Source organism: Saccopteryx bilineata, chromosome 2 (genome assembly GCF_036850765.1).
Source record: "Saccopteryx bilineata isolate mSacBil1 chromosome 2, mSacBil1_pri_phased_curated, whole genome shotgun sequence".
Taxonomy (NCBI): domain Eukaryota; kingdom Metazoa; phylum Chordata; class Mammalia; order Chiroptera; family Emballonuridae; genus Saccopteryx; species Saccopteryx bilineata.
The window spans coordinates 379,367,123-379,392,307 of NC_089491.1; the positions used below are offsets into that span (position 1 = coordinate 379,367,123).

The 25,185-nt window shown below is 49.7% G+C and overlaps 1 protein-coding gene, 1 long non-coding RNA gene and 1 other non-coding gene across 7 annotated transcripts in view; 1 reads left to right on the top strand and 2 right to left on the bottom strand.

Annotated features, from left to right (window-relative positions):
* The first annotated feature begins 391 nt into the window (after positions 1 to 391).
* Positions 392 to 14,901, top strand: LOC136327120 (uncharacterized). The gene is made up of 4 exons (XR_010729567.1): positions 392 to 555; positions 10,139 to 10,293; positions 13,261 to 13,641; positions 13,748 to 14,901. It is a non-coding gene; the product is annotated as an uncharacterized lncRNA (long non-coding RNA).
* Positions 14,902 to 18,296: 3,395 nt separating this feature from the next.
* Positions 18,297 to 25,185, bottom strand: part of SPAG9 (sperm associated antigen 9) — a 142,407-nt gene continuing 135,518 nt past the window's right edge. For all 5 annotated transcript variants that reach the window (XM_066263977.1, XM_066263975.1, XM_066263976.1 and 2 more), the window contains 2 exons: positions 24,977 to 25,126; positions 18,297 to 21,939 (listed from right to left, as the gene is read on the bottom strand). In XM_066263977.1, coding sequence (XP_066120074.1) covers positions 21,824 to 21,939; positions 24,977 to 25,126 — 266 coding nt within the window. In that variant the 3' untranslated portion in view covers positions 18,297 to 21,823. The remainder of the gene's footprint in view (positions 21,940 to 24,976; positions 25,127 to 25,185) is intronic.
* LOC136327908 (U6 spliceosomal RNA) lies at positions 23,955 to 24,061 on the bottom strand. The gene has a single exon (XR_010729965.1). It is a non-coding gene; the product is annotated as a U6 spliceosomal RNA (small nuclear RNA).

Consider the following 25,185-nt stretch of genomic DNA (forward strand, 5'->3'; position numbering starts at 1 on the left):
CAGGTGTGAGGGGTCGCTGGGTTCCGTCCTGAAGCCTCTCAGCACCCGCGGTCCCCTGGGGAGGGCGGAGGAGGCTGTCTGTACTTCCTAGTCCCACCCTGACCCACCTGGCAGAAGGCAGGCAACAGGGGCACCTGCTTCTTCTCTCCCACTCCCGGGCAAGGGAAGCCAGGGGCTGCTCTGACCTTGCACCTCACCCCCAGGGCTCACGGAGCCCGGGCTCTAGGGGCTCAGGTTGCAGAGTCCGGGACCGGGAGGCAGTAATCAATCCGGGGCCAGCCGGTGAGGGGCGCGGATCCAGCGCCGCCCTCCGCCGGCCGGCTGCCCCCGCACAGCGAGGTTATTTATAACCTCGGGTCGCATTACCTCCTGACCTTCAGCTGGGGCCCAGCGATCCGCTGTGATTAGCATCTCCTCGCCACCCACTGCGAACAAACAGCTCTCTGTGTGCCTGTGTGCCCTCCCCGCCCAGGCCTCGCTGCAGGGCCCTGCAGGAAGCAGGATGTTGACCCGGAGTCAGCGCCCTGTGGCTCTCTCGGGTGGACCCAGCCACGTGTGAGTTGGAGGTGGTGGGTGCGGTTTGGGGGAAGGTGCGAGAACTACTCTTGTTCTGTTGCTCGCCAGCTTGAAAGTGCGGGTCGAGTGTGGCAGAGAGTTTTATTCACAATGCGGGGCTCCCCAGCCTGGGTCTGCCTGGGGTGTGTGTCCCTCTTCAGAGCCCCAGGGAGGAGGCTGTGCTGGAGACTGGATCCCGCCCCCTACAGGCAGGTTCCCTGCAACCATACAAGACACACTGCATTCTCCACAGTACTGCCCTCCTCCCCAGATGGGAGCTGAAGCTCAGAGAGGGTGACTGGCCCAAGGTCACACAGCCACCAGGGCAAATCCCCAGCTCCTGGCAGATGTGACGCCAGAATCCTGATCATGACCCAGAGGAGCCATTGTAAAATGGGGCTGGAGGAGAGACAGGCCCGTTCATCCCTCCAACACATCTTGTTAAGCACCTGCTAGGTGCCAGGCACCACCGCAGGCAGAAGTCCTTACCACTGTGAGCTGTCAGTCTCAGGGACGGAGTCGGTCCCAGGGGCCTGGGGTCCCTTGATGGCAGCAGCTGAGGGTCTTGAGTCCTGGGAGGGAGACTGAGGTAGGGAGCAGGCGGGCCAGGCTGAGGGTGCGTTGTGGGACTGCAGCCTTGGGCTGTTTGCTGCAGGCAGCCAAGGCCAACTGAGTGTGAACATCTCCAGCCCCGAAAGCTTCGTCTCCACAGTGGGCGCCCTCCCCTGCAGCTTCAAATGACCTTGCACCAGGGCAGAGGGTGGAAGCCTCACAGGGCACGCAATCTTGGCAGTCATCCTGGAGGAAGCCCTGGGACTGGCACCAGAGGAGAGGCTGGTACTGCCCAGAGCAGGGAGGAACCAAGTCAGGAGGTTCGAGGAGGGCAGTGACGAGGGAGGTAGGAGTCTGGACGCTTCCTTGTTTTTGTGCCATGCTCTCAGACACTTCGAAGGAAGGCTTGAAAGAACTTTGGCTGTGTGACTTGACTGTCCCCTCGCCCTCTCTGAGCCACAGTTTCCAAATAACAATGAAGAGATTGGCTGGGATGATCTCAGCTCTGGTTGCCTGGGATTCTGGTCTAGGGACTGAGACCTGTCCAAGGGCACGGGCGTGGGGTGACTCAGGAGTGGCTGAAGCTGACCGCAGATAGCTCACTAGTGGTGTCCAACACCCCTGCTGGTGTGTGAGGAAGCGCCATGTACACCTGTGCCTGTGTGAGCGCGTGGCCTTATGTATGGTGAACATCACGTACACGGGAGGGAAGGTGTATCTTGGTGTGTGTGTGTGTGTGGGGGGGGACTATTTAAGTGGAAGGAAAGCAGGTAGTGAGCGTATAACTGGAGTGTGTGTGTATATGGGGCCACACATGTGTAGGTCCAGATACGTGTTTGGAGAGGTGTGTGTGTGTGTGTGTGTGTGTGTGTTGGAGGAGTGTCTTAGGGGCGGGGGTGGCTTCAGAAAGCCTGAAGGTTCACTCTGAAAACCACCTCTGACCACATGGTCAGCGTGTGGCTGCCGGGCCCTGACCAGTCAATGAACTCAAGGTCTGGAAGAGTCAGCGGCTTTTCTGACCTCTGCCAAATGGGATATGAACACGGGGCCAGGCCTGGGCAGGGGGTGGAGGCGGGGAAGGTGGCAATGACTTCATGACCACTGGCTGCTGAGCAGCAGGGGGCGGGGGCAGGGAGCCAGGGCCTGGCTGAGGCAAGAGGACCTGCCCTGTTGGCCCTGTCTGGGTCAGGGCCTGGGGAGTGGCTCTGGGGGGGAAGCAGCCCGGCCACAGGCTCACGCTCCTGGGGGCCCTTTGGTTCATGGGGGCTGTGGTCATTATGCCAGGGCCACCGGGAGGGGACCCCTTAAGAACTGCGCACACTCCAAGAGCTTTCACAGTGATCCCATGGCAGCTCACAGCAAACCCACGAGGTAAGGGCTCTTAGCCCTATTGTACAGATGAGTAAACAGAGGCTCAGAGAGGCAAAGGGATTTGTCTGAAGCCACACAGCAGCGAGAATAAGTGGTGGAACTGGCCTGGGAACATGGGTTCCCATGGAGTGTTTCGCACTCCACCCCACAGCCAGGTGCGGTGGGGGTGAGGTGGGGGGACGTAGTCCCTAGAAATCACCCCTTTGTATGCCTCGAGTGGAGGCATTGCACTTCGCATCGTTAGACCCGATGCTCCCCGTCCTACCCAGAAGGGCCTCCCTCTTTGGGGCCACCACAAGGAAACAGAGGCCTTGACCAATGTCAGACCTTTCTCCAAGCACAAGCCAGAGGCTGGGCCCTCTCTGGGGTGGGACGCCTCGGTCTAGGCCGGGCCACCTTGACTAGCGGGGGCCAGGCCTGCATTGCTTCTTTGTGGGTTTGGAGAGGCCCCAAGATCACAGACCTGGGGGTGGGTATGAGCACTGTCTTTGTACCCAGAAGCTGAGATCAGCTTTTGGGGTGCTCTTTCTTCAGCCATTTACTAGTTTCCTTTAATAATAACTACCCCTGCCTACGCTTTCTAGTTCACAGAGTACTTTCACAAACATCCTTTCATTGAAGCCTCACACCAGCCCTTTGATGAGGAGTTAATATGCCCACTTTATAGAACAAGGCACGGATGCGCTGGGAGGGGAGGAGGGAGGTTCTGGGCTCGGCCCAGATCCCGGGCCCGGAAGTGGCCACCGCTCACTCGGGCATTCCCGAGCCCCCGTCCAGACGTGATTTCTCCAGGAGCAGGCCTCCATCGTGGGCCAGCAGTGTGACCAACTGTCGGCTGCCTTCGTCTGGGAGCATGGTGACAACCCAGCCTCCCCTCCTGCATGATGGGCGGAAAGCCACCTGGAGACACAGCGCTGGGCACAGGGGTCACCCATTGGCTGCCCTTGGCATTGGGCCAACAGTTCCGGGAACAGAAACACATCCACGGGGTGCCCAGGGCCAGCTAGCTGTTGTCAGGTTCTCATGCTTGTGGCAAAATGAAAAAATAATAAAATAAAACAAGGATGATATAGTGAGGTTTTCATAAAGCTAGATCTATTCAGCCTGAACTCTGGCCCTCTATTGTGAGTTCGCGCGCACACGTTTCAAAGAGCCTTCCCTTTGACATTTCCTTTTAATGGTCTTAACCCGGCAAAGTAAAAAACTGGTGACCGTGTCAGATCCGAAGTGGTTTTTGTGGAAATGTCAGTGACCCAAGAAATGGAAAGACTAGGAGCCGCCAAGCTAGCTCCTAGTTCTGGGGGGGGGGGGGACGACCTGGCGTGGAAGGGGTTGTTTTTAGTGGAGGGATGCTATCTGAGTAGTCGGAAAAACCCGGGAGGAGAGGGGGTGGGTCCCGGCCAGACGCAGCGCCCAGGCATCCCCGGGACACCCGGAGCAGAAAGAACATCGGAGGAGGAACCGCACAGGGAATTTTGAGAAGGGCCTCAGGGCCAAGTCTCTGAGCCTTGCAGAGCCAGGAGGAAATGTTCCCTTACACCGCCCCCTGCCTCCCCCGACGCCCTCAAGGCTGGTTCCGAAATAGCCCAGGCCACGGAGGAGACGTCATGGGTCCGGCTGCCTGCCTGCCCGCCCTCCTGAGAGGGCACGTTGGTTCTGCCAAGGCCAAATATAGAGGGTCACAGGACACCGTGAGGAATGGGGCTGGGGTGTCCCGCTGGCTCCCCCACTCCCAACCCAGCTGAGGATCCCCTAAACCAGGCGGCTGGGAGGCCAGGCCTAGCTGGACCCATGTCCCAACCAGCCCTGATGGAAGGAGCACCAGGCTTGGGCTGGGTGACGGCGTGGGGACACCCCTTCCTGGGGGTCTCATAGAGCTTGTAGAAGCGTCAGGTTTCCTGGGATGCTGCAGAGATCAGGGGACAGGAACCGGGTGTCTCCTAGGTGGGACCACCCTGCCCTCTGTTCTTACCCACACAGACCAGGGCCATAAGGGGGGTGGGAGGTGGGCAGGAGTGCGGGCAGCCAGGCTTAACCCCAGTAACTGCCGGCCGAATCAAATTGCAAATAATTAGTCCTGATTGCCAGGGTTGCCTCCACCCTCCACTCCCAGGAATTAAAAGTCAAAGGGCAGCGCTGCTGACGCAAATGTCAGGGAAGACATGCGGTTTGAACAGCTGGGATCTGGTTCCCCCGGCTCCGCCCGGCGCCCTGGACACCGAGGTGTCCCCCACGTGAAATGGCGTTGCCAGTGCCTGGGGGACTGGTGATCCCTGCTTCCTCCCTGCTCACCTTCCCCCCAAGAAAGGAAGAAACCTTTGCCCTCCCTGCCAGGGGTGGGGGGAGCAGAGGAGGGACCAGGCTTGTGTAAACTCACCATGCCCATGCCCACCCTAGGTCGGCCCTAAGCGGGCACTCCAGGGTCAGCTGCACTGCGGTCTGTGCGCCAGTGGTGCCCCCCAGCGGTCAATATGGGACTGGACCTTGGGCCAGGGCCGGGCCGGGGCCCCTGCAGAGCCAGCCCAGCAGCCTCAGCCCAGGGCCAGGTCTGGGGATTTGATTTCGGGAAGGAGATGGCTGGCAGTTGGAGGTATTTTTGTGTGTGCTAAATTTTCCTAATTGAACTGGATCTTGGCCTAAATGTCCCACTAGTAACAAATCAGCGTCAACATGTCTAAGAACGCACTTGTCATCTTGTAGCCCTGAACCTGCTCCTCCTCCTGACTTCCCTATTTCTATTAATAGCACCGCCACTCTCCGAATCCCTCAGGCTCCAAACGTGTGAGTCATCCTCACCTCCTCCCTGCACTGCCTTGGGTGTCTGGTCCTGCCTCTCCAAGCTCTGCGGGTCACCCTTCCATCCTTCTCCTTGGTACTCACTGCCGCGGTCCCAGTCGGCTGGCTTCTCACCTGACCTGCTGCCGGCCTCAGCAGTGCCACTACGTCAGACCTGGGTGCATGACCGGTGCCCTCCACCTCTTGGCTGGGTGACCTTGGGCAAGTTAATTAACTTCTCTGAGCTCAGCTTCCTCAGCTGTAAAATGAGGATAATAATTAGTCCCTATCTCACAGAGCACTGCATGAATTAAACGTATGTAAAAACTGCGTCATATAGGAGACACCCCGTGCGGTGAATGATTAGAAACCAGCCGGTTCGTGTCTTCTGTCTTACAGACTAGGAAACTGAGGCCCAGAGAGCTAGAATAAGAGCTAACATCTGGCACTGAGTAGCACATGTCTTTAGGCAGTTAGACAGATGTGAGCAGAGCCAGGACAATGGGCCAGGTACAGAAGGTCACCAGAGCCAGGACGATGGGCCAGGCCTCAGCTGTGTTTTGGCTTCAGGACCAAAAAAACCCCAGCAAACCAAGGCCAGTGGTTCCACAGCTGACCTCAGGACCAGCTGCTTTGATTAAGGACCCCTCTGGCGCTGACCAATCAGTGGAGACCACAGCCTAGAAAGGACACACCTGGAGAGCTGATGACCATTCTTTTTTTTTTTTAATTTTTAAAAAAATTTTATTTATTCATTTTAGAGAGGAGAGAGAAAGAGACAGAGAGAGAAGGTAGGGAGGAGCTGGAAGCATCAACTCCCATATGTGCCTTGACCAGGCAAGCCCAGGGTTTCGAACTGGCAACCTCAGCATTTCCAGGTCTACGCTTTATCCACTGCGCCACCACAGGTCAGGTGATGACTATTCTACTGAATCCTCCCTGGGACCTCCCCTAAAATCCCCATCCTTTAAAAGCCCTTAGGCCGGAGGCTCCAATTTCTCTTGCCCCTTCCCGTCACCCAGGCAGGCTTCTTTTTTTCTTCTAAGCTCCTCCCTCATCTTTGCTTCTAACTTGTTTCCTAAAGCCCATTTCTTCTACCTCTGGGACTTTCTAAATAAACTTTCTCTTGTATTTTGAGTCTCGGCCCTGCGTTCTTTCCTAGCCGGAACGCACGTGCTGAGGATGATGAACTGAGCTCTTGTCTGACCCCACCAGCCTAACACCTAGTGCCTTTTTGTTCACACGCGGCTCAACATTGACAGCGGCTACCCAGCACCCCGCCTCCATCCCCACTGGCCTTGCGTGGGGGTCAGAGGCATAAGGGCGCCTGGCTTGGTGGCTTCCCGTCCAGGCCTGTTTTCTTAACAGAGACCCCACAATCGAGCTCCCGGTGTCCCACTGCAGCTGGGAGCCCTGTTCCAGGAAGAGATGTTCACCGGGGCTTTTTCCAACAGAGGGGACACAGCATGAAAAGCAGATAATCCGGGTCCTTGGACACCTTGGAGAACCAGGAAGACTGCGGTTCTCAAACAGGGACAATTTTGCTCTTGAGGGCCTCTGGCGATGCCTGGAGATAGTTTTGGTTGTTACAACTGGGGAGGGCGTATTGTGTCCTCTTGGTCTTTAGTGATTTAGAGGCCAAGGATGTAGCTAAAAATCCTCCACGCACAGCACATACTACACACAAAAAACAATAATGCCAACGAGGCAGAGAGACCCTGGACTGTGAGCCGTCAGTCCCATGGGAAGCCCCTGCCTCACGGCCGCCTCAGGGATCAAGGGAAGTAATGCAAGTGAAGAACCCAGGACCGGGCGGCCTAATACTCCAGGCTTGCCAGGGACCTTTCTTCCCCGAGGCCTTTCCTTGGCCTGGGACATTTAGCTGGTGGGTGGAGGTGGAGTGGGCACACACTGTGAGCATCAAATGGCAATTTCCTAAGAGGATCTTGGTGTTTCTGCCCCACCCAGCCCGGGCAGGGTTTCTAGAAGCAGCCTGGGTCAGGCGCTCACTTAACCTGTGTGTGTGTGTGTGTGTGTGTGTGTGTGTGTGTGTGTGAGAGAGAGAGAGAGAGAGAGAGAGAGAGAGAGAGAGAGAGAGAGAGAAAGGGGAAAGCATCAACTTGTAGTTGCAGCACTGTAGTTGTTTATTGCTTCTCATATATGCCTTGACTGGGGGGCGGGGGCTCCAGCTGAGCCAGTGACCCCTTGCTCAAGCCAATAACCTTGAGCTCAAGCCAGCAACCTTTGGGCTCAAGCCAGTGACCATGGGGTCATGTTTATGGATACCATGCTCAAGCCGGCGACCCCGCGCTCAAGCTGATGATCTTGGGGTTTCAAACCTAGGACCTCAGCATCCCAGGCCAGTACTCTATGCACTGCACTACCACTGGTTGAGGCAACCTTTTTCTTTTTCTTTTAAAATTGATTTTAGATAGAGAGGAAAGGAGAGAGAGACATCAATTTGTTGTTCCTCTATTTATGCATTCATTGGTTGTTTCTTGTATGTGCCCTGACCATAACATTGGCGTATCCAGACAAAGCTCCAGCCAACTGAGCTCTCCGGCCAGGGCCATCAACCCTTTCAACAAAGGAGAAGCGGGCACTGGGAGGGGAAGCCCACCCTCCTGGGATGTGCCCGGTGTGGGCACCTGGGCACTCGCCCTATCGTTTCCATCAGGCCTCCCTGCGATCCACCCACCCACCGCTTCCACTCGCGTCTGTGAGGCAGAGAGAAAGGGGAACGCGCTGGAGACAAGCGCCAGGTCTCCCTGCAGGAGGCCTCAGCCAGGAAGAGGGTCTGTCTGGCCGCAGCCCTGCACAGAGGCAGGAAGGCCGAGACCACCTCTGAAGGTGGCGTGGGACAGTCGAAAAGCTGACCAGCCCTCCCGCACTCAGCTCAGCGGGCACCTGCTGCTCCTTCGGCCTCAAAAGCCACAGGCTCAAGTGTCTTCTCTACAAAAATCGGTCCCAAACATGTCACTCGCTGCCTTCTCCCCTGGGATGGGGCTGGTGGACCCAGATTGGAATTCCCACAGCCTGGCCCCTGAGCTCTGCTTTGCTGTTTACCCAGCTCAAGTATAAGTAGCTTATTGGATTATGGTCGGAGGAGGGTCGAAGCCTCGAGCCAAATGACAGAGGTGGGACCCTTAGACGCCCTGTCTGGCACCGCACATTTGTAGGGTCTGGAGGATTAAAACCACACCTCCCTCTCTGGGTCTCAGTGTCAGGCACCTGTTTAATGGGGGGACACCGCCACCTCCCAAACCTCAGCGACGGTGTCAGGCTGGGGAGGGGGTGGGCTTCTGTGTCTGGAAACCCAGCTGACTCTCCAACAAGCCCAGGCACGACCGGCAGCTGTTTTCTGGGAGGAGGCAGCAGTGGGGGACGGGCAGGCGCTGAGGGGAGCAGAGGACCGACTGAGCCGAGTTCAAAGGACCTAACAAAAGGGACCGTGGTACAGAAAGCGGACTGATGGCTGCCAGGTGGGAGGGCGTGGGGCAGGGGCGAAAAAAGTGAAGGGCCTTGAAAAGTCCAAATTGGTAGTTACAGAATAGTCACAGGAATATCAGTACAGTACAGGGAATGCAGTCAAGAATACTGTAACAACTCTGGTGTCAGATGGGCACTACACAGGGGAGTGGGGGTTAAACTCATAAGTTATGTAAGTGTCCAACCACTATCCTGTACAACCTGAAAGTAACACAAAATAACACTGCATGTCAACTGTAACTGAAATTTTATTAAAAATAAAAATAATAGCCCTGGCCAGATAGCTTAGCTGATTGGAGCATCACCCTGGAGCGCAGCAGAAGTTGCCTGTTCGATCCTCGGTCCGGGCATATACAGGAGCAGATGGGTGTTTCTGTCTCTATCTCTCTTTCTCTAAAATCAATAAACATTTTAAGAAAATAGATAAAATAATAAAAGGGGCTGTACTGAGTTTCCAGGTAGGAGCTGCCTTCTTCCACGAGAGCCTCTTTGTGGGGGAAATATTTTTGTCTTGATTGAAGTTTCTCCCCGACATGTACTTTTTTACCTTTTAGCTTAGTTTCTGCTGCAGGTGCACTGAGGAGACTGACCACACACCTGCCCCTGAGTCTCCCTGCTCCCCCATCCACTCCCTTCCTCCCCGGGGATGCTCAGAGGCTGCGGGCTGAGGCTGCGGGCTGTCCTTCCTCTGCCCAGCTAGTCCTGCAGGGGCTCAGCAGCTCAGGGAGGGGCTCCGGACCAGGAGGGCTGCTCACCCAAGCTGTGATCTGATCCCATGAACTTCCAAAGTCTTAAAATAAGGAGGGCATGCTAGACCTGCTCACTTGTGTCATGTCATCTTTGCTTTAATAAATGAAACCATTACATTTGTTTATTTTCTTTTTCCAGTGACTCACCCTGAGTTAAATAAAATGTTCTGTGGTTTGAAACTTATCCGGGGAAACTCTGGCAGGGAAGAGGTCAGGGAACTTGCTAGTGTGGAAAGCACAGCGGCCTTAGGGATGCTTTCATTCATTCAAACATCTGACAGATGTTGGTCAGCTGTTTTCTGTGTCAGGCATTGGGCTTTGATTCTAGAGAAACAAAGTATTTAAAATTGCCAATAGTCTTGTACATTTGGGAATGGGGAGACAGGAAGTGAAGAAACACAAAAATAATGTTCCAGGTACACCATGAATTAATAAAACTTTAACTCAGAAGGGGGGTGGAGGAGAGTATAGGGGGATAAATCGTCATAAATGAAACAAATTTTAATTTAAAAAAATAGAACTCAGAACTTCTCACTTTATAATCTGACATGACTACACACCACTAAATGATTTCAAGCCTGAAATCATTTGGTCGAATTGTCATCCTGAATAAAATTCTTGCTGGGTTTCCCATCTTGATTTTCTAGGGCTCATCTGGTACAGGAATGTAGGAACAATGAGAATGGAGAAAGAATGCGAAAGTCCAGAAATACCTTCCTTAAATAGCCATGTTATGGGCTGAATATGTGTGCGTAGCAAATACATAATGCGTGGTGTCCCTTAAGTACTCCTAACTTCTGAGGTAAGTATACCTAAGTGTTATGAAGTACGTAGCTCCAAGTAATCAACAGGTTACATTGAGGTAGTATAAAATTTGAGATCCAATACCAGGTAGATCTAATGCCAGGCACTTTAAAGGGGTAAAAACATCAACCCTAAATACTTCCAATAAATCCCATCATGTGACTCCCACGTGACCCACACATGCCATAAAAGCCAGACTTAGGTATATCCTTTTATTTTTATTTTTTTGGTGACAAAGACAGAGAGAGGGACAGATAGGGACAGACAGACAGGAAGGGAGAGAGATGAGAAGCATCAATTCATTGTGCCACCTTTGTTGTTCATTGATTGCTTTCTCCCATGTGCCTTGACCGGGGGGGGGGGGCTACAGCAGAGTGAGTGACCCCCTCCTCAAGCCAGCGATCCCACACTCAAGCTGGTGAGCCCTCACTCAAACCGGCGACCTAGGGGTTTTGAACCTGGGTCCTCTGTGTCCTAGTCCGATGCTCCATCTATTGTATCACTGCCTCATCAGGCAAGATTCATGTATATCTTGTTCATTATTATTGACCTAGCACCTCATCTGGTAGTTGTCCAACAAATATCTGTGAAAGGAATGAATGGAAGGGAAGAAGAGAGAGATTTGGGTGGGGAGAAGCTTCTATAAGAGGAGGTCTTTAAGGAGAGATGTATGGGGGATTTCCTCTTCTACTGCCCCTTTCAGAGGCTAAAGACTAATTACCCCTCAGTGCTTGTTTAGAGTCATACTTGTATTTGGAAGAAAAAGAGAGAGACTTCATGTTGGCATCAAGGGTATATTCACTGAAAAACTTCACTGATAGAGACTCCCACGTGATTTCCACGTGACTCCCTGTATGACTTCCAGTTCACCTTTTGTTTGAAATTCTTTCTGTTCTTTTATTTATTTCAAGGTACCAAAATTCTCTTTTGAGCATCTCAGGAGAAGAACTATTTCTGACAAAGGTTCAGCCAATGCTGTTGTTCATTAGTTTTCTAGTTTCCTCCTAAGGACTTGGCAAGATCAGTGGTGCTAAATTCACATTATGATTCACCGCAGAAAAAATATTCCCAAGTGTTATACTGAAGCAGTCTCCTAAACGAATATGCAAAACCATCATTTTGTGCACCCAAGGGATGCTCCCATCATCGCAGTTCTGGGCCCTGGACCCTGGGAGAGAGGCCAGGCGGCTGCTGCCCAGCTGGTCCCCCGAGGACCCTCATCCCTCTGGCTGTCCCATGTCCCATACAGCTTTCCTGTCATTTTCCAACGCCACAAACCTTCCGATGTCCTCCCCCACAGGCTTCTCTACCAGGCCCTTCCCTTCCTCTGTCAGGTTTACCCGACACTCCCAGTTGCTGGGATCCAGCTGGCCTGTCGCTTTTTTGCACAAGAGACTGGGCAAGGATGAAGAGACTCGGAACGGTGTGTGGGTGGTGGAAGTCTCCTTGTCTCCGGGGGGTGGGGACAAAAGCTGTGTATAGGGCCTGTCAGCTGCAGTTTGACCCATTTAGACCCACCTGAGGGCCCAGGAGCAGCCCTGAGCCTTCCCAGGCGCCGAGCTCCCAGGGTCTGAGGATGCCAGGTGCCGCTGTGAGCCACCCCCCTTTCCAGGCGTGCGTGTGTGCGTGCTCCTCAATGCCAGGGGAAGGCAGCAAGGGCCCTTACCCTGTGCTCTCCCTGGCTTCCTGCCCCACCCCCAAAACCAGCCTCATCTCCCTCCTGGGACCCTCACTACCCCCATCAATGTGGTGGCACTCCCTCTCTCCCTTCCCCACCAAGAGGACCCAACAGCTTCTTGCCGCTAACTCTGGTGGTGGGGGTGCGGTATCACGCCATAACCCCCACTCTTTTGCTCCTAATGTTTACAGTCATAGGATGCAAAGGGTTCCCAGAACTGGTCCCACTGGTCATTTTACAGAAGAGAAAACTGAGGGCCAGACAGATACAACAGCCTGAAGCCTGTGGCTCCTCGGAGCAGCCGGCAGGGGTCTGAGTTTCCTGGCCAGGTGTCTGGCCGCCTGGGGACAGCAGCCCCTCGGGGGTTAGTGCGCTGGCAGCCTCTGTGAGGAGACCAGAGTAGACGGGATTTACTCCTGTCACATCCCTCTCTCCCTCTAATCCTCACCCCTCCCTCCCCCTTCTCAGCTGCAGTTATAAAATCCAGGAAATAAGTGTGGATTGATGGCCTATAAAGGGCTTAGTGAGCGCTGTGCCTGCTGAGTTATGTAACTCCTATTTATTATCGGCCTTGGATGAAGTTTCTATTGAAGCAACTCACTAAGCCGATTCCATGACATTTCCTTTTGCCTTGTTCGCAGAGGCGGATGCCGCAGAAGTTCCTCTGCCACTTCAAAGGCCAGGAATTGGAGGTGGAGAGGCTTTCCAACATTCCCTTCACCCCTTGGGCTGATGTTTCTCTCACCCACATCCAGCCCTGCTCCCTCAGCAGTGGTCCCAGGCTCTAGGCCACCTGCCCTCCTTTTGGGTGCCTGGGCCACAGGCAGCTCCTGGTGAATGGAGTGAGGATTCAGGCTCTGAGAACATAGAGGTGGCCAGCTAGGAAGGGCACTGAACAAGAGCCAAGAGTTCTAGTCCAGTCTCAGCTGTTGAACAGCCACTCTAGGCCTCAGCATGGTTAGTCAAGTGAGCTAGTTTACCTTATCTGTAGCCAGAGCCCCAGTAGGCACCCTCCTGGACCTGGTTTGACCTGCCTTTGCTGGGGTGACAGCCCAGTGAGGAGGAAGGGGAGGCAGGAGGGGCTGGCGGACTTCGGGTGCTACTACCAACACAGCGCCACCTTGTGTTCAAAACTGAGCAGCTTCTCTTTAGCAAGGCAGCTTTCCAAACAAGTTCATTTCCTGGTCCCCCACCTCTTCTCTGCTCTGCGAAGGGGTGTAATGGGAAACCAAGGATCTAATTGTCACCTCTAAGTCCTTCTCTTTATTCCCCCAAATGATGTCACAGGGGTCCTAAGGAGAAGCTCTCTCAAGGGTCAGCTGCATCCTAAAGCAGCCTTTTGGAGACTTCTTCCCGGACTCAAGAAGGAAAAGATGAGCACCCAAGGGAACAGCAGGGCCCAAAAACTCGTGTACCTCCTCCCAATTAAGACACGTCCCTCCCATTCATGGAAGGCGTGTCCTGATGCTTCGGGGACAAACTGCTGCTTTAGACGAAACAACTGGGTCTGTAAAACAGAGTGGTTCAGGCTGCCATTAAGGATCTGGCTGGGCGTGAAGGTTACAGTTCATACAACCCCAAGGCACTTACACAGATGAGCCGCCCTTAAAGAATGTCACCCTAGAAGTAGCCTTAGAGCTCGTCTGAGCCAAGCCCCAGCTTTTACAGGTAAGGAAAACTGAGGGTCTGGAGAAAGGAATGACTTGTGATGTGGGAGGGAGGGGACAGCACCCTCGCATCTGTATCCTAGTTTTTTTGTTGTTTTTTTTTACAGAGGCAGAGATAGACAGGGACAGACAGACAGGAATGGAGAGAGATGAGAACCATCAATCATCAGTTTCTCGTTGCGCGTTGCGACTTCTTAGTTGTTCATTGATTGCTCTCTCACATGTGCCTTGACTGTGGGCCTTCAGCAGACCGAGTAACCCCCCGCTGGAGCCAGCGACCTTGGGTCCAATCTGGTGAGCTCTTTGCTCAAGCCAGATGAGCCCGCGCTCAAGCTGGCGACCTCGGGGTCTCGAACCTGGGTCCTTCTGCATCCCAGTCCGACACTCTATCCATTGAGCCACCACCTGGTCAGGTACCTGACTTGGTTTTTGAGATGCTTTTGGCTCTTATCGTAGGGGGTTTGGAGGAAAGGGCTGTCACCCTGAGGCCCTGGAAACACAGCCTCAATATGGGCCAGGTGGTCCGATAAGCCCTCAGCTGGGTAGGGCACAGCACTGGTCTCTGCATCAGCCACGGCTGCCACAGGCACCTGCCCGATTCCGGCTCACCTCCAGTCCTGCTCCTCCACAAGGTCAAATGCAGGAGCCGCTAACAACCAACATCGGAGGCTTTTCTGGTGAGGAACACGTTCAACTTCCGCTCCTAGTTCTTTAGTTACAGCTCCATCCAGGTAAGCTCTCCAAAATAGAGATTTAGACGGCCTACAAAAGCCTGTGTCCCCAGAAACATAACAGGCTGAAATGCAGCAAGAGGCAAGCAGCTGAAAGCCGCTCTGGGATTTGTCACTTGCCCGGGCCTGAAGGTGAGAGGAAGCTCAATGAAAACGAGCAACAGGAAAAGAAATCGAGGCCTCACTGGAGGAAGTACACACACATATTTTTGTTTGCTGTTGAGCAGTATATTATCTCATTTAGTCTCTCCACCAATCCCGCAACTAAGATCTCTTTATCACAACACACCTGATAAAGAAACGCAAGTTTTGAAAGACTGCTCCACTCTCTTTGGGTGTCTGTGCACCCGAGATCAATCGTAACAGATGGGAGTTTGCAGCCTTCCTTGGGCAGAGTGATGCTAAGTTTTTCAATCATGCAGAAAGCACGTCACTCTCCTTGCCACCATTCCATACCCGCTGTGCATCTGATGTTGATATTTTGTTTAGTTCTGTTTATCTGTTTCTACCCTTTATACATAGTGACTGGGAGTTTGTCATACAGCATTCCAAGCAACAGATACTGAATAAATGTTTTGATGGAACCTAAAAATGTCAATCTTACTATTTTCATGTCTCATTGTGCCTGCACAGGAATGAGCTGAACTCTTAGACGCAAAAGAGATTATGTGTCCATCTCCTCCTATGTTTAATTTTCATGGAACTTTTTTTGGGGTGAGTGGGGCGACAGGGAAAGGTATTCCCTGAAAGGTCTGACAGGCCAGGGTGGTACTGCTTCCTAACACAGACTTGATATAAGAATATACTGCATTAGATAAGCACAGAAGACAGTTTGTTTTTTACCACATTACAAAAGCCAAAGCAGAACCCATGATGAATCAATACATGTGTTCAACTACTGCTCCTAATGTACAGCCAGAATACTTCATACAATTCGCCATTTTTGCATCTCTTCCCTCTCCTTCTTCCTAACGGTGTCTTACTCATCCTCACACATCTGGAACCTCTGAAGTCTGCTGCTGAGTGCCTGCTTGGGCCAGGTGTGTTGGCTGCTATCACACCTGCCATCACAAGAACCGAAAGGCAGGGGTTAGGGGGCTTACTCTTTCTATAGTAAGGAAACCGAATAGTTTAAGTGACTTGACTAGTGAAGGGTCACAAAATTAGGCAATAGTAGACCTAATTTTGGATTCAAACCCAGGTCTCCTGCTTGAGGCCTAGTTGTATCCCTAACTCTCCTGCAGCAGCCTCTAGTGTTGAGTTAATCTACTTATTCCCCCCAGTGAGGACCCTGGGCCTTACACATGTCAGCCAGATATGTTTACCAATGGGCAGGGCCCCCCTGTGGCCAGGCCTCCAGATTTCCTGAGAACGATAAGACACGGCACAGGGTCGCTTTGCCGATCTCCTTGAATTTATGAAGTACTCTGAGAAAAGTATCAGATGTTTTATAAATGCAAGCTAGTCATGATAACAATGAAAGGGTTATGGCTTTCTTCTATGAAAAAAATATCCTTGCCAAGTAACTGGAGATGAAATAGTCCAAGCTTTTAATGTAGCGATAAGTTCAAAGTACCCTAAGCTTCAATTATCCATGAATCAAAAGGAAAGAGCACTGGGCTAAGCCTGGGGTGAGTGGCTGGCAGGTCATCACGTACTGGTAATAACCAGCTAAGAGTGAATGAAGCTTTGTGCTCCTGGAAAAACAGATGTTGGTGAATCCAGCTGGGTTGCTCTTCAGTTCCTCCTAAGCAGGTGTTCCCAGTGCAAGAATCAGAATCACCTGGAGCCTAGCCAGGTGGCTCAGTGGATAAAGTGTCAACCTGGTGTGCCAGAGTTCGTGGGTTTGACCCCCCACCCCCAGTCTGGGCATGTACGAGAAGCAATCAGTACACAACTAAATGGAACTACTAAGTGAAACGAGTTGATGGTTCTCTCTTCCCTCTCTCTCCCCTTTCTCAAATCAATGGAAAAAAAACACACACACACACAAAAACAAACCCACCCAGGTAACCATTTTTCCAAATACACATCTGGTAGACTGCAGATGAGAGGAAGGAAACCATTGCATTCTGGGAACCAGCTGGGGGGGAAGGGGGTTCAGGCCATGCTCCCCCTCCTGGCCGCATTGAGAAGGGCAGTTTTTACATGAAGCCACTGGCCTGCGTTGGGGCCGGTTGGTACATCTCTTCTTTCAGGCCTCAGGTCAAAGCATAACTACTTTCTTCTTGTGGGTGGGAGCTGATGTTGTTTCAAGGAGCTAAACCATCTGGCTCCTTTGTACATTGTCATTCTGATAAATTGGAAATTCTAAGCAGTCAAATCCTACCCACCAGACACCTGCACCTCCTGGGGGATTGGGCAACCGTGGGTCTGTAAGCAGGTGTGGTGGCATCTGTACATACAACACAGTGAGGCCAGTAAGAGCCAGGGTCACAGACCCAGAGAGGATCAGCGCTAGGATTTTATTTCAGATCACCTGGATAAGTCACCTACTTTTAACACATGAGAAAAAACAGTCCTCAAGCTGAGCCACATCACACTTACCTGTGACACTCACAGATGCCTGTGTGCAGAGACCCACAGAAGAATCCGATCCAGTAAGTGGGTCGGGTGGAGTTGATGCCCCTCTGTGTGATTCGGGGGTGCCATGTTAAAGTGACTTGTCCAGGGTCGCTGAGGCCTGGACAGGGCTGCAGCCTTCTTTGTCACTACACCAGTGTCTGTAAAGGAACTTTCTTTTTTTTATAGATTGAATTTAGAGAGATAGAGAGAGGAACGGAGAAACAGAGAGAAGCATCCATTTGTTGTTCCTCTTAGTTCTGTGTTCACTGGTCACTTCCTATATGTGCCCTGACCAGGGATTGAACCCGCAACCTTGGTATTTTGAGATGACGTTCTAATCAACTGAGCTAACTGGCCAAGGCTAATGGAACTGACTTCAAAACTGAACTGCAGTCACTACCAAATATTGAAGACATTCTGCAAAGTCCCAGCGTGGAAAATTACAGCATGTCTTCCGTGCTGGCCAGGGCTCTGGAGCCACACTGAAGAGAAGAGGCTGGGTGTGGATGAGGAAGGGCTGGGGGGGGGGGGACGACGCAGGGAGCATCTCCACGGTAAGGTGTGGAAGACGGTTCACCGGGTGGCGTGAGGCGGGCTCTGTGGCCTGCTTCCCCGACCAGATAAACATGAATGACTCCTGTCCACATGCTGCTCCAGCTCCTCACTGCAGACGGGCTGCGTCGGGGCGATGACTGAATGAGGCTGAAAAGAATTAATCAGTCTCCAAAACAGTAAGTTGGCAGGCTCCAGAGGACTAAGGGGCAGTTAGGTCAGGGATGAGCCAGGCTATTCATTAGACTCTAGTGTCCGACCTCACTGGATAGATGGCCATGCCTTTGTCTGGCGAACTGTCTGTCCTATTAACATACCAGTTGGGGCTACTTTTCCTATCACGTAAGAGACCCACATTTCTTGTCAACAAAATACGGTGGATTAGTCTAAATACAACTGCGCTGAATCCAGGTGCATACTGTGCCAGCACATGATGTGTTTTCTAATTGCCCTTCCTTCCAGAGCCCCACCCACGCAAACGCACCGCACGTCTCACTGAATCTGCACTGCAGCCCGCCCCTCGTCACTGAGTAGTCTGGCGAATGGCACGCCTCAGTGTCATGTGTGGGCTTTACTCAGCCACCTGCGTTTCTAGAAAGCCCTCTGTCTATTACTCATGGCTCCTGTGAGCACGTGAGCCAGGCAGACATGTTCTTCATGTACGCCCCACTGCCTGCCTTCAGCTAGTGCCAAAGGGCGGCAGCCCCTGACGAAGGACATGCTCACTGGGGAGAGCTACTGGACTTTCCAATAATAACCAAGTTCAGGCTCCTAGGAATGGCAAAAACAAAATACACCAGGTCTCATATATGTTTCATATACATATTTATATATTTTTCATGTACAAAGTTACATTCCGAACCCCAGGGATTCCATAATAGAAATAAATACTGAAATAACTACATTGCTAAACGAGCGTTTTTACTCTTAGAAACGAAGCCTCGGCATCTAAGAGACAGCAAGTAGGACACGCTAGAACCCATTTTTCAGATTACAGAGGCAAGTAAAATTCTGGATAAAATATTTAGGACAAAAAAAATTCAGAACATAAAACGGTTAAAATATATTCAAATATTGAGAGATGTATGACATTAATAATAAAAACTTAATTTTAAGAGGAAGAAAAAGACATTCTGTGTTATAAAACAGTATAACCCAGCTAGAAAGCATTTATAATTTCCACCTTTAATTCCTCCATTCTACCCAGCTTACAGACTGGGACCACTGAGTCCCTTTCTTAACATGATCAATTAAGAAGAGCCCTAAATCTGGTTGAGTCCTTTGGTAACGATCATAATACTTAAAGAGGAAATAAATATTCAGTTCCACAGCATTTGCAAGACACACATTCCTTAGGACAGTTCATATTATAAGACAACTGTCCTGCTTTGTTTTGTTTCTAAGGCAGCTATTGTGGAAGGGTCTAGTCTCAAGTGTAGGAAGACCTTGACAAGAAATGAACACTACGGCAACTGAGAGCGCATATTCTAACCTCGTCTATGCAAACACTCTTGACTAAAAGTTATGTGCAGCATATTTTGTGCTCAAAACCCTTTACACTCTCAATAGACTAGCAAGACATTCATTCTGATTTTAAAAATTTAGATCCACAAGAAGAAAAATGCTCTCAAAATTGGGTTTCCAAAGAACATTCTCCCCTGGCCTCACAGGGAGTTGCACTTGCATTTACCATAACCGTGCTGACTGCTGTATACAACACTGCCATTCCTGCAGACCCGAGACTGGCCGGGCCCAATGCCGGCAGCTTCACATGGGGCGACCTCACACACAACCCAAACATCAGACGAGAACGTTCTTGGGCCTCCCTTATTTCTTCCAAAGGGTAAAGTGGTTCTCACACAAAGAGGCCAAGCTGAGGCACTCGGCCTTGTCTCTGCCCTTGGCATGCAAGCTATGCATTTACACCAACCACTTCGCTGCTTGCAAAAAGCTGACGTTTTGGCATTTACTTCCATAGGTTACCACTGACCAGAGTGAACATTACAAGAATTAATATAAACCTGCTATTGGGGAAAAGAGAGAAATAAAGCAACCTGGAGAAAATAGTTAACCGGGATTGCTAACATGAGGACAAGCCCTTAAAACAAACTGGACAGGCGTGCTCTCTCTAGTCCCTGAAGGTAATCGACAGGGCCACAGACAGTCTGATGATTCAATCGATGAAATACCCGCACACCCTATCCCTAGGTAAAGCTGGGAGGTTGAAAGAGCAATCGCACCCATTGCCAGCATGTCTGTTTCCATTTCTCAGCTTCAACTCCTGATTTCCTACTTTACATTCAGTCACACAAACTGTACAAGACAGAACAGCAAACAGGGTCTAACTCTGGGATTTTACTTCCTGGGATTAAAACTCCCAAGCATTTCGCTGTCTCTTTGTGAATTTATACAACGTTCCCAAAAACGTTTAAGAATGTGGTTTTTTTAAGGTATGCCAAAAATAACTCAGACTTAAAATGAAATAAAAACATAACTAATATGTTATGGAAAGTGGCCTAAGTCTTGGTGCCCGGAAGAAAATCCACAGCTCAAGCAAAAATTTCTCCTTTTTACTGTGTGCCATGGACAATGTGTTCATGGACACATGGCCATGTGCCTCCAAAGGACTCCTCCAGCTCATTAAAACTCCTGTATTTTTCCCCCATAATCTAGTCCAGTGGTCGGCAAACTCATTAGTCAACAGAGCCAAATATCAACAGTACAACAACTGAAATTTCTTTTGAGAGCCAAATTTTTAAAACTTAAACTATACAGGTAGGTACACTGTTACTAACTTAATTAGGGCGCTCCTAAGCTGGCCCTCGCGCCCGCACGTGGTATTCGCAAGCCGCAGTTTGCCAACCCCTGATCTAGTCTAATCATATATATGCTCAAAAGACACTGGTGTGCTTTTCCCAAGTATCTTTATATGAAAAGCAATCCCTGGTACTTAAGAACGATCACACAACTGACACCTGTGTCTGCTCTTTTCTTTGAAGTACTCCTTCTGATGAGGGGTTTTATCCAATAGGTGTATATTTTTTAAATAGCACTTAAATTTATATTTAGCTTTGCTTAAAGAAGAGGAAAAAATGGCAAATCACACATTTTGAAGAAGCTTGAAAGGGGAAAAGAGCAGCATAATGGTTTCTTAAACTTATTAAACATGGAAATCAGACCCAGACACTCTTTTTCAATTAGGCACTGCGAGTGAAGAGATGTCAGCTGGCCTCCACGGTCCGGGGCTTTGTCGTCTCGCCCTTCCCAGTCTCCTCTCTGCAGACAGCGCTCTAGCCTCGCAAGGGCAGAAAGCCAACCGCATCCCTTACATACAGAAGCCCAAGCGCGAGCTGCTCTGTGGTTTTATACAGAACAAGAAGATGCCGTTTCTAATCAGATCCCGCCTTCAGTTCGTTAGGTCACATTCTGTCACCACCATGGCCTCACTCTTAGTAACTGGTGACGGTCGTCCAAGAACAATTATTAAACAGGTCAATTTTTTACATGAAAAAAACTCAACCAACCACCACCATCTGCTGGTACAAAGAATTCAAAACACAATTTCCTTTTGAAAAATATCCTCCCCTTGCTGATCCCTATCTTCTAAGCCTTACAAGTATAAACCTTTCAGACATATTAGTATGAAAATGAAACTAATCTCAAAAAAAAATCATAATATTCAGAGAAGCAAGCCTCATAAACTTCAAAGCTCTAAGTCAGAAATAGGAAACATTTATTTAAATAGTGTTGTCCTCATTTCTTTAATATAAAACCCCCCCAAATCTGGTGAAAACAAAGTTTTTATATACCATATAAACAAGATCTGTCAGATTTGAAAGTGAAAGTTAAAGTAATTACAGTTAGCGTTTAGCCCTCTCGAGACATGAGATAAATTCTGATACTCCACTTGAAATTAGTTTGTGTTGATTTTATAATACACTGGGAAAACTTCACTGTTGTATTTAATAGTACAGTTTGACTTAGCAAGTGATTCCATTAATTCCATTATTATTAGTGACAGCTAAAAAGTGACCCTGTCAGACAAAGTGAGTGACATTAGCTGTGGCAAAATAAACCACATCTGGATTGCTTTCTAGAATTCACCAGTTTGCAGAGTAAACATTCTTTGACTTGTTCTTAATACATTGACACTGCCTATAACACTGGTGCAGTTGCTATGGTAAGACGGAGTTTGTAATGTAAAGTTAACAGGAAAAAATGCTCACACATTGGGTGGTGAAACTTGTTTCACAAAGAGAGCATTAAATAAAGAGGAAAAGGGGGGAAAAACATGCAGAAGAGACAGCTTTGCTGTCTCCACCATGTCCCATGGGCTCACTCACTGCCATACATCACTTGCCACACTATCAAGTGACTCCTTTCCGCTCTGGCGACAGAAGGTTCAAGTGGAAGATCCTCTCCCAGAAGTTCTGATTCTCCACCTTCGTCACCTGGGGGAGGACAGGGAGACTCAGGTCAGGCTGGGGAGGGATATGCAGGCCGGTGTGCACCAGCACGGTGCTCAGGTCAGTGCAGGAACAGTGCACTCAGCTTGTCGGACTCCCATCACAGAGACATAGTGGGAGCAACACCATGAACCAGAATCTCCACTCTGACTTTGGAAAAGGTTCATTCACCTATCAGACTCCGTCTGTAACAGTGAGTTCACTCTGCTACATTGGAGACTCATGCCAATACGTCTGCATACTGAAGATCACAGAAATGGGAGCTAACAAGACACAGTTGTCCAATTCTGTTTATCCAAAATGGACAGTCTGCTCTTGTCTATTTGAAAATATGAACTGAGACAGACAGCATTATAAATGTGCAAGCGTGGGGATATACCCCACAACCAACTAAACCCAAGCAGCTCATGCTCACCATCAGACAGACAACTGACACAAGCCCCTGGAAGCGCCCCATCTCCCTGCAGCACTATGAGACGGCAGTCATCATCATCACCTACACATGGGGCTTCGTTCCCGCGACCTTCAAGCTCAGGCGGGGGAATGATTAGCCGTGTATGGTGGAGATGGAGAAGTAAGGCTGAGCCCCAGACTAGAGGTTCTTCTGGGAGCCGCTGAGTGAACTGGACAAGTGAGGTCCTGATCCAAGGCCCCGCTCTCCAAGGCCCGGTGCTGGCATCTACACTCCTCTCTCCAAGCGCTCATCCACTGGTCCAGTCGCTGCAGAGCAGGGCTATTCTGGCACAAGCCAGTAACAAGTCATCTAGTGGGACAGATTCTCCAGCAGAATCCTACACACTTACATAACAAAGGACAAGCTGTAACACTGATTTTCTAGAATTCTGTAATGTGCCGCACCTGAATTTCAGCTGGGCAAAGGAAAACGTTGACACTGTCAACTAGAAACAGTGGAAGAGAAAAACCCTTAAAAATTGGCATTTCTCTCTGCAGGTCAAACCCTCCTACCCAGTCACTAGTGGCCTTTTCAAAGCAGTGTCAAACTGTGGAGAGGAACACTCTATAAAAGGCGCAAGACAATCTTATTTCTGAACTGAAATAGGCAATTGGAATATAAAAAATAGGAAATAGGTTTGGTTTTTCAATTTGAAAAAACTACAATGATAATGACATTAATGGGCTGAGACAAAAAATTGGCATGTGTTGAGTTGTTTTATTTTGAAGGTTCTATTTTTAAAAATGACTGTTCCCTAAGTTCTACATCTTACTTAATTAATCCATTAAAAATATGGGACTGTTGGGATCAATTTGTCATTGTTAATATATTACAGAAAATAAAAAAGGAAAAGAAACAAAAGAAATCAAGTTGAATTTTTAAAAACTTGACTATTAAAATTTACCTGTGTTTTAAGACAAGCCTGTTTTTCAGGTTTAACTAAGGATACTGACACCTGGTTAAGCAATTTTTATGCTCTTTTCAAAATCCACAGTGGAAGGAATTTTTAGTGGAAATGGAAAGATTACAGAGACTTTATTAACATAACATACTCTGTACGATTCCAGCTGTCATGATGCACTCCAAAAACAGCCCAGAAAACCACCCAGCCCAGTGAGGTCCCTCTGTTCCTGCAAACGTCACCGGCATCAATCAGTTCCTAAACTTAACACTAACACTTGCCTTAAAAGTGTCAATAAACCTTTCTGCATCAGACATACTAGTTTATATCAATTACGTGTAGCCGACTCATTTACATGACCCTAAATGTTACACTCCCTTTTATAGTATTCATAAGTAAAAGGTATCTACCACAAATCTACAACATTACATCCTTTAAAACTTTCTGTTTAGGAACTTTTTGCATCACTGTGAATTTTAGGCCAGAGTTCGCTCATTTATGGCAGTAAGTGAATTGTCATCACAGTGCTTTCCATTTATAAAGAACTGAACTTCCACCAACATCAATTCTGCATTTCCGTTGTGCCTCTTTGGCAATTCCTTCTTACAGAGATCCTTTTGTAATTAAGCTCTAATAATAATTTTTAAAAATATGGAGCACTTCATGAATTTGCGTGTCATCCTTACGCAGGGGCCGTGCTAATCTTCTCTGTATTGGTCCAATTCTAGTGCATGTGCTGCCGAAGCGAGCGCTCTAGCAACTCTGTAAATTATTCACACAGGTTCTAGTCTAGAACCTCTCCTCTTAGCCCGCTATCGTGCCCTCTGGTGAGCTCATCAACCTTGTGACTTATGGTACCACTGACGGTCAAGAGGCCTTCATATACAACCGGACCCTGCTATCTTCTAACACAGGGGTCCCCAAACTTTTTACACAGGGGGCCAGTTCACTGTCCCTCAGATCATTGGAGGGCCAGACTATAAAAAAAAACTATGAACAAATCCCTATGCATACTGCACATATCTTAAAGTAAAAAAACAAAACAGGAACAAATACAATATTTAAAGTAAAGAACAAGTAAATTTAAATCAATAAACTGACCAGTATTTCAATGGGAACTACGGGCCTGCTTTTGGCTAATGAGATGGTCAATGTCCGGTTCCATATTTGTCACTGCTAGATGTAACAAGTGATGTGATGTGCTTCCGGAGCCGTGAGATGTGCATCTCACGTCACTGGAAGTAGTACTGTATGTGAGCGATGCCATGCTTTGCGTCTCTCACTGACCACCAATGAAAGAGGTGCCCCTTCCGGAAGTGCGGCGGGGGCCGGATAAATGGCCTCAGGGGGCCGCATGTGGCCCGCGGGCCGTAGTTTGGGGACCCCTGTTCTAACACTTCTTCAAATAAAACTTCGGATCCACTTTGGTATAAAAAAGAAATATTTAAAAAAAAAAAAAAAAAAAAAAAAAAAAAAAAAAAAAAAGGGAGGGAGGGAAGAAGGGAAAGAGGGAGGAAGGAAAAAGAGATATATAAAGTCCTTTCCCAAGTGAAGAATGCAAAGAAAACCTCGTAGAAATCACTCATCAAAGTGGTTTCTTGTTTACCAAGGGTGAAGATCCGGGTCAGAGGACCCAGGGGCAATGGGGACCCCAGAAGCAGACTTACCCATCCGGAAGTCAATGTAGCCCTCTCCTCCGCTGATGACCAGCATGGACTTCAAGGGCATCTGGCTGCCAGGCTCCTGTGCAGAGGGTCCTACTTTGTCACCTGTCATATCTGTGCCACTACTGCCACTTTGTGGGCTGACAACTTGACCTAGTTATACAGGAACAAGTGAATATTACTTATCACAGATTGGAGTGGGGAGACTCATT